This window comes from Mustela nigripes, chromosome 6 (genome assembly GCF_022355385.1).
Source record: "Mustela nigripes isolate SB6536 chromosome 6, MUSNIG.SB6536, whole genome shotgun sequence".
In the NCBI taxonomy this organism is placed as follows: domain Eukaryota; kingdom Metazoa; phylum Chordata; class Mammalia; order Carnivora; family Mustelidae; genus Mustela; species Mustela nigripes.
The window spans coordinates 21,024,724-21,037,865 of NC_081562.1; the positions used below are offsets into that span (position 1 = coordinate 21,024,724).

At 33.7% G+C, this 13,142-nt stretch overlaps 1 protein-coding gene across 2 annotated transcripts in view; it reads left to right on the forward strand.

The window, feature by feature from the left end:
* BLTP3B (bridge-like lipid transfer protein family member 3B) overlaps positions 1–12,248 on the forward strand; it is a 109,986-nt gene extending 97,738 nt beyond the window's left edge. For both annotated transcript variants that reach the window (XM_059402274.1, XM_059402272.1), the window contains 2 exons: positions 4,716–4,909; positions 7,179–12,248. In XM_059402274.1, the coding sequence (XP_059258257.1) occupies positions 4,716–4,909; positions 7,179–7,298 (314 nt within the window). In that variant the 3' untranslated portion in view covers positions 7,299–12,248. The remainder of the gene's footprint in view (positions 1–4,715; positions 4,910–7,178) is intronic.
* The last annotated feature ends 894 nt before the right edge of the window (positions 12,249–13,142 follow it).

The following is a 13,142-nucleotide window of genomic DNA, read 5'->3' on the forward strand; positions in this document are numbered from 1 at the left end:
CTTAGTGTTTTTTTTCATTATTATTAGTATCCGATGAGCCGTGGGATGTAAGCTAAATAGAATTAAGTCCTGGGTCCTCTACTATCCTAACTATAGTTAATGTAACCCAACTCTTATCTTTAGTTTATATTAGCATTCCAGGTCAGATTTCATTTAAAAGAAGTTTTGTTCTTTAAAAGTTTGAGAATGAAAGTACGTTATAAATGACTAAATTACTAGTTTTTTATGGTTGAAAGACTGGAGAACTTGGCTTTCCCATGGCATAGTGTTTAGGTTTCTCTTATAGTCAATACCAAGCTGAAGGTATGCTAGTCTGAACCAGTACAACAATTTTTGTAGTTTTTTTCTACTTATACTACTGAAAACATAATCGATCCAAGATAATATTATAAAAAATAGTTTCTCATTTGAGACCACTGTAAAATGAAGCCAACAACAGACCAAAACTGAACTTGATGGCACATAACCAAGTAGATAGAACTATTCCATTATCTATATCTATATCTATCTATATATATAGATATATTATCTATATATATTATCTATATAATGGAATTTGTCTATCTTTATATATACAGAATAGGGGTAGAATTGAGAGAATCTTCATGGAGGGTAATTTGGCAGTAAAATTTAAAGCTTTAAAAATTTAAAGCTTTAAAAAATGTTTGTTTTTTACTTTATCCACTTCTTGGAATCTTTTTAAGGAGAATACTATGTTAAGCAGTCCACTTAATATAATTTGATTTGGCAAACTGCCATTCGCTGATTTTATGTTAATTTTGGTGGACTGATAATCTTGTGACCCTATCACAAAAGTGGGAATAAGGTATAGCTTGACCAATCAAAAGACTTCAGCCTTTGGGACATAGTGACATGTGTTGACTGTGACCCAAGTGTTGAGTCTTTTTGATGAATTGATAAGGACAGAGAGAGAGAAAGGGTCACAAGCTGTAGAGCTTACTTATTTGGGGGTCACCGGTAACCACCTTTGCCATCATGTAACTGGTCCAACACAAAGGAAAAGAAACATGGACTTGAGAAATAGGTTCCTAAAATGACAGTCCTGAAGACATTTTATGAACCCCAGAATCCAGCCATGACTGAATGCACCATCACTTAGACTCCCTATTCAAGTCAAATATTCTTCCTTTTTTATTTAAAACTTTTTTTTTTTTTTTCAATTGAAGCAGAGTTGGCACATAATGTTACATTAGTTTTAGGTGCATTTTCTTTTTTAAAAGCAAGTTTTTTGAGTTGGGCTTCTATTCCCTGGCAACCAAAGTGCTCTATGTGTAATCCAAAAAGTAAGAAAATATGTTGATGTGTGAAGATACTCACTGCTTTGTGTTTTATAATTATTTTTTAATAAAAACATTTTTGAGATATAATTCACATACCATACCATTCATCCAATTAAAATACATAACTCAGTGGTATTTAGTATGCTCACAAATGGTACAATCATCGCCACAGTTTTAGAACATTTTCCTCACCCTAAAAAAAACCCCATCCCTACCAGCAGTCTCTCCCTAATCCTTCTTCTGCTGTAGGCAACCACTACTTTACTTTTCATCTCAATAGATTTGCCCATCCTGGATACTTCATAAAAGTGAAATCACACAATATTATTGTCTTTTGTGACTTCTTTTTCTTGATATTTTCTAAATTCATTAGTGTTGTTGTGTATATTAGTATTTCATTCCTTTGTATGGCCAAATAATATAATATTTGTTATATGGGGCACACCGCATTTTGTTTATCCAGCCATTGCTTAATGGACATTTGAGTCATTTTTGCTTTTTGGTTATTATGAATTATACTGCTATAAATGTTTGTATAAGTTTGTTTCTCTTGGGTATATATCTAAGAATAGAATTATTGGGACATATGGTAAATTTTTAATCATCTGAGGAATTGCTAGACTGTTCTCCAAAGTGGCGGCATCATTCTGCATATTTACCAGTGTTTGAGGGTGCCAACTTCACCTGTTTGCCAACAGTCATTATTAAATGACTTTTTGATTATAGACATTTGTGGGTATGAAGTGTTTATCATAATAGTTTTGGGTTTGTTTATTTTTTTATTATGATAAGTGTGTTCTTGAAGCCCCATCACCTATTTCACCCCATCCCCCCACCCACCTCTCCTGTGGTAACCATCAGTTTGTTCTGTACACTCAAGAGTTTGTTTCTTGGTTTTCTCAGTCTCTCTTTTTTTCTTTGCTCATTTGTTTTGTTTCTTAAATTCCACATATGTGTGAGATTGCATGGCATTTGTCTTTGAGTGACTTATTTTGTTGAGCATTATACTGTCTAGCTCTAGCCATGTCATTGCAAATGGCAAGATTTCATTCTTTTTTACTGCTAATAATATTCCATTCTAGTATAGACCACATCTTCTTTATCCATTCATCTATCCATGGACATTAGGGCTGCTTCCATAGTTTGGCTGTTGTAAATAATGTTTCAATAAACTTATTAGTAGTGCATGTATCCCTTTGAATTAGTGTTTTTGTATTTTGGGGGGTAGATACCCAGTACTGTGATTACTGGGTCAAAGGCTAGTTCTATTTTTAACTTTTTGAGAAACTTCCATACCATTTTCCACATTGGCTGCACCAGTTTGCATTATCTCCATCAGTGTACAGTGTTTCTTTTTCTCTACATCCTCAACACTTACTGTTTCTTGTGTGTTTGATTTTAGCCATTCTGACAGGTATGAGGTGATATCTCATTATAGTTTTGGTTTGCATTTCCATGATATTGGTGAGTGACGTTGGGCATCTTTTCATGTGTCTCTTGGCCATCTGAATGTCTTCTTTGAAGAAATATCTGTTCAGTTCATTTCTTCTGCCATTTTTTCATTGGAGTATTTGGATTTTGAGTGTTGGGTTGTATCACTTCTCTATATATTTTGGATACTAACCCTTTATCGGCAATGTCATTTGCAAATATCTTCTCCTAAGGGTACCTGAGTGGCACAGTTGGTTAGGTGTCCTACTTTTGGTTTCAGCTCAGGTCATGATCTCAGAGTGGTGAGATCGAGCCCACCTCTGGCTCCATGCTTAGTGCAGAGTCTGCTTGAGATTCTCTCTCCCTCTCCCTTTGCCCCCGCTGCCCTCCCTCCCCTGCTCATACACTTGCTCTCTCTCTCACATAAATAAATAAATAAATAAATAAATAAATAAATAAATAGTAAATAAATAAATCTTTTCCCATTCCCTAGGATGCCTTTTAGTTTTGTTGATTGTTTCCTTTGCTGTGCAGAAACTTTTTATTTTGATGTAGTCCCAGTAGTTTATTTTTGCTTTTGTTACCCTTGCCTCAGAAGACTTATCTAGGAAAACATTGCTATGGCTGATATCGAAGAGATTACTGAAAACTTTTAGTTTTCTGAGCATAAATTTTATACTTTCTTTTGTTAAATTTATTTTTAAGTTTTTTATTCCTTTTGATGACATTTTAAATAAATTGTTTCTTCATTTCAGTTTTGATTGTTTATTGCAAGTATTTAGAATTAACAGTTGATTTTTGTATATTGACCTTGTATCTTGCCAGGAAGTCTGAAATCATTTGTTAGTTCTAAGAGTTTTTTAGTGGACTCTTTAGTTGTTTTTTTTTTTTTCTATATACAAGATCATGTCATCTGTGAATAAAGATTGTTTCATTTTATCTTTTCTAATCAGGATTCCTTTTACTTTGTTCGCCTAATTGCATTGGCTAGAACCTCTGGGACAAGGTTGAGTAAAAATGTTGAGATCTTAGTGGGAAAACATTCAGTTTCTTACCATTAAGTATGGTATTAACTGTGGGTTTTTTGTAGATGCTCTGTATCAAGTTGAGGAAGTTTCCTTCTGTTCCTTGTCTGCAGAGTGTTTTTTTCATGGGAAAGTGTTGATTTTATTAAATATTTTTTTGCATCTATTGAGATGATCATGTGGCTCTTGTTTTATTGTATTGATGTGATGTGTTACATTAATTGACTTTTGGATATTAAATTACTCTTATATTCCTGGGATAAATTTCCCTTGACCATGGTATCTAATTTTTTATATACATTGCTGGGTTCAGTTTGCTAATATTTTGTTGAGGATTTTTATGTTCATATTTCTAAGGATATTGATTTTAGTTTTCTTGTGATTTGTCTGGCTTCACATAATGAATTCAGAAATGCTTCTCAATTTTTAGAAAAGTTTGTAAAAATTTGTAATTAATTGTTATTTAAACCTTTGATATAATTCACCATTGAAGCCCCCGGGCCTGGACTTTTCTCTGTGGTCAGTTTTTTAAATTCTTATTTCAACCTCTTTATTTGCTATATGTGTATTTGCATTGTCCATTTCTTTTTGAGTCCATTTTAGTAGTTTGGTAGTTATTCTGTTTCATGTAAGTTATCTAATTTATTGGCATACAATTGTTCATAGTATTTCTTTAAGTCATTTTTATTTCTGTAAGATTGATAGTAATGTGACCTTTTTAATTTCTGATTCTGGTAATTTCTTTTTTGTTTTTTTTTTGTCAGTTTAAACTTTGGTTGACTTTGTTTATCTTTTCAGTAAACAAGATTTTTTGTTTATTGACTTTATTGCTTTTCTGTTTAATAATAATGTCTTCATACTAATAGAGATATATTTTTTAAAGTATTTTTTAACAATAGAACTTAGTATTTATCATATATTTTACAATGTTATTTGAGCATTTTGTTTGTTTGATCAGATTCTCAGATGCTTAACACTGGAAATGATTTGAAAAAAAAAGTCAAAAGTGACTCACTGCTGCTTACCAGTGAAAAGTATGATCTGAAGAAACAACACAGTGTCACTCAAGCCACTCAGACGAGTCCAGAGGTTCCTTGGCCTTCTCAGCCAGTTAACTTTCCTGAATGCTGCTTTGACTTTACTAGGGAACAGGTAATGGGAAAATTAATTTATTCTCATTCAGTTTGGGCAATTAAAATATTAGATACGAAAAAGTTCAAACATTATTTATTTACTTATTTGAATAATGTTTCTTGAGTGCTTGTTTATGAGTGTTTGCCTAGGCACTGTGTTAGATGCTATAGAAATAGTGTCGAGTGAGACTGGGATATTCCGTCTTCACGGAGGTTGTAGTCTAGGAGAGTACTAGTTCTTGGAATCTGGAAAAGATTCCTGGAGGATATTTATTTTTTCGTCTTAATTGTTAACTTTGCATAAGTATTGTAATATTTCAGAATTGGAAAATATTTTTAAACAACTTTAATACAGTCTAACTTTCTGCAGTACTATCAATATATACATATATATTTTTTTTAATTTATTTAGTCAGAGAGAGAGAGCGAGAGCGAGCACAGGCAGACAGAGTGGCAGGCAGAGTCAGAGGGAGAAGCAGGCTCCCCGTGGAGCAAGGAGCCCGATGTGGGACTCGATCCCAGGACGCCGGGATCATGACCTGAGCCGAAGGCAGCTGCTTAACCAACTGAGCCACCCAGGCGTCCCACTATCAATATATTTTTAAAAGTTTTTCCTCTCATGCTCTTTTCCATAATCTTTCAAAACAATTATTATTCTAGTAATACACTATATTTTGTTAACATGGTTTAACAAATATTTTTCCATATTGCTATGTATGCTTCATATTTATTGTTAATGGCAGAGTAACATGGTTGTGAATATACTGTCATTTCTTATCCTTCCTCTTAATATTTGTTAATATTTTAACATTTGAGCTGTTCTTCTTGTTATTACAATATCTAGTAGAATTTTAATTCTTTATGGTAGAACCAAAGAATGAGTTCATTCATCTGTTCACCAGGATTTTTTGGATGTCAACTTTGAGCTAAGAATGTAAAATTGAACAATGTATCATCCCTATCATGAAACTCAAAAGTCTAGTAGGAAAGTTGGGGGTGTGTAATTTGAGGTCATAACATACCATATCAAGTGTTGTGCTGGAGACTGGAGAAATATAGGGAAATACCCAACTTGGTCTATAAGGCAGGAATTCTTAGGCTGGGATTAAAAGAAGTTTGAGAGGGGCGCCTTGGTGGCTCAGTGGATTAAGCCTCTTCCTTCAGCTCAGGTCATGATCTCAGGGCCCTGGGATCGAGCCCCGCATTGGCCTCTCTGCTTAGCAGGGAGCCTGCTTCCCCCTCTCTCTCTGCCTCTCTACCTACTTCTGATCTATCGCGGTCTGTTGAATAAATAAAATCTTTTAAAAAGAAATAAAAGAAGTCTGAGAACTCTTTGAAGTTAAATGTATATGTATTAATATATTTGTATAAATGTATTTGGGGGGGGAGAAAGTTCTTATTTTTATCATTAAATCTTCATGGTTAGGGTTTAGGGAATAGTTCCAAGAGGATAATATACTTGAACTGAGTCTTTTCTTTTTTTTAAAGATTTCTTTTATTTATTTGACAGTGAGAAACACAGCAAGAAAGGAAACACAAGCAGAGGAGTAGGAGAGGGAAAAGCAGGCTTCCTGCCAAGCAGGGAGCCTAATGTGGGGCTCAATCCCAGGACCCTGGGATCATGACATGAGCCAAAGGCAAACACTTAACGACTGAGCTACCCAGGGACCCCTGAGCTGTCTTAATCTTGATCTTTTGGCCATCTAGATGAAAATATTTAAAGAGAATATTCATAATATAGGTCAGAGATATTCAGAATATGGCTCTGTAGCTCAAGACAGAGGTTTGTGCTGGATCAAGTTATGTGATAAAGCCATAGGAGTAGATGAGATCATCTAAGAGAGTGACTCAAGTGATAAGATGACCAGTTATGGAATCTAACGGTGTAGTAAAATTTAAGGGTTCATAAACAGCAGAGGAAGAGAAGAAATGTCTGTAGGTGGAAAGAGATAAACATGAAACAGCTGAGGCGTGAAAGTCAAAAGAGAGAGGCTTAGGAAGGAAGAGCAAGGTGAGTGGTGTGTAAACCACAGAGATGTCTAGAGAAACTGAAATTAAACAAAAGCACCAATAGATTTGGAAATTAGGAGTGAATTCTTGTTTTAAATTGCTGAGTCAAAACTTATGAACATTTTAAAGTGCTTCTCTAAGCAATTTCAGCTTAAGTCACTCTCTCCAGCATTGGGTATTTTTACTACCCCATGTGTCACACCTTTAGATGCTATGTGAATAGTCTGTATTTTCTTAAAATGATTAAATTCTCTTATTTTCCAAATTTATCATTTCAGCTCATGGAAGAGAATGAATCTCTTAAACAGGAATTGGCCAAAGCTAAAATGGCTCTTGCAGAGGCTCACTTGGAAAAAGATGCTCTTCTTCATCATATAAAGAAGATGACAGTTGAATAGCAGGAGTGGCAGTCAAAAATTCAAATTAGAGCTGTGGAGTAGGGAGGTTATATTTATAATGTTATGTTACCAGTTAATGAAAGACTTTCCTTTTCATGAAAAGACAATAAAATAAAATACAATGTGATGAAGTAGTAGACTGTTCCAAAGCCAGTTTGGAAGGTATTAGGTACGGCATTACAATCTTCGGTTTGTGTTTTGGGTTTAATCAAACTCTCTTAAACTGGTGTGATAGAGGGAAGTCAACAAATACTGTAAAATAATCACATGCCTAATGGAAAGATGTCATTTCCTAATTTTGATATCATATTATAGGCACTTTAAAAAAAAATGGAAATCTGTTATGTTCTCACAGATTGCTGATTTTATTTATCACTATTTGTTAATAATTTACTATTATTTACAAAGATTCAAATGCTTTTAGGGCTAATGTAATTTAAAAGGAGGCTTACATTTTAAATGTTATTAGAATTATGTACTTAAATCTATAATTATTTAATTACTGTGGAAAAGTCCAATCAAGTTAATAAATTATATTGACTGGGTTCAAAAATTTGAAAATCAGCACCCTACTGATCTTACAAAGTAACTTGAGAGTGTGAAAAAGAAATCATTTAAAATGATGAATAAACTGTATAAGTTAAAGATAATAATTTTCAACTAAAAGGATCATACAGATGTAAAAATAAAAAGCACAAACTGTAAAAAGCAAAACATTACAGTATATGGCCAACTGATTTAAAAAATACTACTTGTACATTCCTTTAAACAGTTATTGTTAGAAGTAAAAGAGTAATTTAACAATCCTAAATTTGGCAGCATTTGTAACTATAAAAATTTTAATTAGTACTATTTATATTATTTATCTTTTCTCTGTTTAAGGAGGGGAATGTTTTCAGAGAATTTTTTTCATATACATAAAATAATTTCATACCATTCTTGTAGTACCATTAGGTAGATGTTTGCACATACTGTATTTATAAAGCTAGTTTTGATTAAAAGTGTATGTGACATAAATACTATCTTCTATAATAAGAATAATTGGTAAACTTTGAATTCTATTTTCTAGGGATTGTTAAGGTTGAAACCAACACAAGAGAGAAAATCATGCATTATGAAATAAGTTTATGAGTGTTTAAGAAACCGACATTTTTAAAGATTTACAATATATTTCTGATAGAATTAAATTAAGTGGGTCTATTTTAAAATTAACATTCTTAAAACAAATATATCCAAGCTATAACATGAAACAGCTCAGACTACTCTTTCTTTAAGATACTTGAAAATTTTAAACATTATGATACTTTATGGTGCTTTGCTTGTTAGGCATGACTTATACAGCCATCCCTGTATCTGAATACTTAGATGAAAATACATCTTTCATTTGCATTAAGTGTTGGGGTGATTTAGATTTCACTGAAAATAATACTGCCCCCCCCCTTCTGTAACATCCATTTTCATTATTTAATAGTACAGACCCTGTTTTGGGAGCTAAGGTTACAGCAAAGAAAAATTAAATTACTTTTTTTTTTTTTTACCCTCAGAGTATTTTAAAAATCACATTAAACCATGTTAATCTAAAACTGTATCTTAGTCTTAGATTAAAAGCAGAGGTCTAGTTAAGGATTAAAAACATATAGCTCATATCCATAGTTTAGAGTGCTTTTGATTTGTAGGTAAGTATTCAACAAAACAGCCTCTTATAGAAAAGCAGGATTGATGGGACATGAATATCTTCAGAACTGACAATTTCTCAGGATTGACCCCTTTGCTCCCTAGAAGTTTTAAATTTATGGTATGATTATTTAGCATTTACAGAAGCTCAATGTTTTACTTATTCCTTTTCAGTTTACTTGGCCTTCTCAAGAAAAGTACATAAACAGTAGAGATAATTAACATGGATCTGAGCATTCTTCTATGCTTTGTTTGATTTTTTAAAATTTATAGTGAGTACTATTTTTATAGAGATTTAAAATTCATAAAGCACTTTGAAAAACATCTCATGTAATTCTCATAACAAATCTGGGAGGTAGGTATTACTCATATATTAGAAGTTAAAAAAAAAACAAACCCTAAGGCTTAAAATGAACAAGTGATTTGACTGAAATATTCACAATAATGTGACCTTTTGATTTAGATCCCAGTTATATGCTTTTATTTTCCCTTCCTCATTCACAGATTTTGCCAGAGGTGGAGAGAGGAATCCCTATTTTCTTTTGTCTGTTTTTCTTTTAAAGATCAATATATTTTTAATTGTGTGTGTGATGTGCATATATTTTTTCAAGCTATAATGGGAGAATTTTTGTTTATGTTATCGCCAACCTTTTTCAGTGTGAGGAGTATAGGAATAACCCTATGATAAACTTACCAGTTATTTAATGACCATAAATTAGAAAAAAGTTGCCATATTTTGTTTTTTTTTTTCCCCTAAATCTCTAGCAGAGATGTTAGTGATCAGGGAATGAAATGGTAATCATGTTTTGCCTTTTAATTTTATGTACATCATAAACATTTTCTTGGTATTTTGTATTTTTTTCTTTTCTCATTTTGTCCTGGAATTTCAAAAGACCACCATGTGACATTAGTTGTGATGAAGTGTTATATTAATTTAAGCGATGTAGGAATGGCTATGTGTGATCGCACAAAAATACATGTGGGATATTGACCAGAAACTCCTTTCTGGATTTTTATTGTAGTTGTTTGATATTTGTCCCTATAGGAGTTTGACTTCAAGTTTATTTTTAACCTACACTCTAATCAAGGCATTTCCTATTTCCATGAATGGTACCACTATCACCCTGGTTCCCAAACTAGTAACCTAGAACTACTCTTAAATACTTTCCGTCCTGTCACCTCTGAAATGTGTCTGCATCTTTCTGCTTCTCCCCATCTCCCTAACTATAATCAGCACCATTTGTCTGCTTTACTGCAGTTGCCTCCTAACTCTTCTTCCTACAGCTACTATGGCCCTCCTCTGATCCACCCTACTGCAGGCAAAATTCTCTTTTGAAGTGCAGTTTTAATGAAGGCAACCCACCTACCCCTATCTCAGCCCTTGAGACATTGTAATGGCTTTTTCTTGCTCTTAACAGGAAAACATAAATATTTATGTGACCTATATGTTAGAGCCAGTATTTACTTTTTAGTATAATTCTGGGCATTAAAAGAGTTAATGTCTCAAAATATTAAAACAGTGGCTCGCACATAATTTTAAAAGCACTCAATAGGGGCACCTGGGTGACTCAGTTTATTGTCTGCCTTTGTTTGGGTCATGATCCCAGGGTCTTGGGATTGAGCCCCACATCAGGCTCCCTGCTCAGCGGGGAGCCTGCTTCCTCCTCTCTCCCTCTACCATGTCTCCTGCTCGTGCTCTCTGGTGTCTCTCTCCATCAAATAAATACAATCTTTAAAAAAAAAACCAAAACATTCAGTAGAGGTTAGTTGCTATTACTGCTGCTTAGCCTCATTGTACCCCATGTTTCCGTTACTAATTGGTACTTCATTGCACTTGTATATGGAATAAGTAAGAATTAAACTGCTGCTTCTACTGAAGGAGCCTTTGTTCATGTCCCTTTGGCCTGAAATACCTTCCCCTGTTCATGGCTGAGTTGAATTCTTATTTGTATTTCAGATCTTAGTTTATTCATCACTTCCTCAGGGAAGGATTCCTTAATTTCAGTCATGTAGTAAGACCCACTGTTGTATATTATCACATGAACACACACCTCTACTTAGCATTGAACATCTTTGTAATTATACATATTTGATTAATGTAGACTCTAGACTATTATAAACTCCATGAGGACAGGAACTGTGTTTTTGTTGTCTGTTCAATTTTGGATTCCTTATGCTTCATACATGTTTAGTACATAGTAGGTGCTCAGTAAATATGTTGAAAGAATAAAATGAGTGGATAAGGTATCGAGGATATTTTTTAGGTATTAAGTTTTACCTCTCAGTTGAAATGAAAGGAGATGGAACATAGGAAAGTAGGTGGTGGTAGTTATTTCAAGGGTCAGACTCTTTGAGTCCATAGGGTAAGAAAAAGATGGGGAATGTAGAAATTTGCCATACTTTTTTCTTTAGAATTTTTAATATCTGAACTTCTAGTTGATTTATCTCAAACCATCACAAAATAGGAAATTACCACATCTCTTCATAAAACTGCTACAATGCCAAAATGTCATCTGGCTTTGGTTGTAACATATGGTGTTGTGGCTGTCAAGATCTGACAGTCCTATCAGCTAAACAAAATGGAAATAAGGCCAAAAGAGTAGTGGCTGAAATAGTTTTAAATTTTGACAAATTGACTAATACCCAGGATCAGTTGTGCCTAATTTCTTAAAGTACAATCTCATTTCAGCTTGTGCCTAGAGATGCTAAAAGTAAATTTTTTAAAAGATTTTATTTATTTATTTGTCAGAGAGAAAGAGGGCCTGAGCAAGCAAAGCAGGGAGAGCAGCAGGCAGAGGGAGAAGCAGGCTCTCTGCTGAGCAAGAAGCCAGATATGCTGTTCCACCCCAGGACCTTGGGATTGTGACCTGAGCCGAAAGCAGACACTTAACCAACTAAGCCACCCAGGCATCCCAGGAAAGTAAATTTTGAGCTATGCTAAGTTTACTTTTAGAAAATGTAAAATACTAGGTGCTTAGGTGGCTCAGTGGGTTAAGCCTCTAACTTCAGGTTAGGTCATGATCTCAGGGTCCTGGGACCTGGGATCGAGGCCCACATCCGACTCTGTGCTCAGCGGGGGGCCTGCTTCCCCCTCCCCCTCTGCCTGTTTCTCTGCCTACTTGTAATCTCTCTCTCTGTGTCAAATAAATAAATAAAATCTTTTAAAAAATGTAAAATACTAAAAGCTGGAATTACACAGGATATAGAAACTAAGGCACTAATTTATGTTTTTAAAACACTCATTTCTTCATTAAATTATAATTCACAATTTTTAAATTTTTTGGCTGTCTTTTTTGAGAAATACAAAAATTAAGATAACAGGAAGTAAAAATGTAAGCATGATAGTTTTTACCAACCATTAGATACTATCTAATGAATCACTGTATAGTGGAGGGGAATTCATGTTACTGTTACAATATTGAAATTTAGCATATATATTGCTAACACTATAGTTTTGTCAGGTCTGAAATTTTGAAACTTAGGAAAAATACGAAATCTGCTTAATGTCTTTTTTTCTATTTGTATAATAAAACGTGTGATAATTTTTTGGCCTTAGAAGAAAACATATCACTAAATCACCAAGAAGAATGAACTGGGTCTTAAAAGGTTTGAAACCATTTAGACAAAAAGGCAGTATATAAAAACTTACAGATTAGATTTTATTTTCAATTTGCTTATGTCAACAATCAAAAGTCAATTCATTCCTTACAAGTTATACTAAACAATGTTAAGTAAAATTTCTCATTCTTAATTCTTTACTGTGTATATGAAAAAATATTTGCTCATTTAGTGAAGAAATACCTGTGCATTATGGAGATTAGGAGAGTACAGTGAGGTGATTTAGTTTTTATCTTGCAGCCATTCAGCAGAATTGTTTTGGCTGATAAAACCGAAAAATAATGACTCACAAGTGTCATCAAGAATAAATGAGAATGAGCCCCTCCGTGCTTACCCTCTGCCAATCCAGACTCTGAACTTGTCTCCCTCACCTTCTTTAGTGGTAACGTAACTGAAGAAGGAGTGTCCATTAGATCCAGAATTAATAGCTAGTAGCAAATAAACCCGATGGATTTAAAAAATAATAATAATAATAAATGAGAATGAAAAATAGGTATATGGAAGCTTAAATGAGACCAGAAGTATCTCTACAGGATATGAGTCAAATTATAG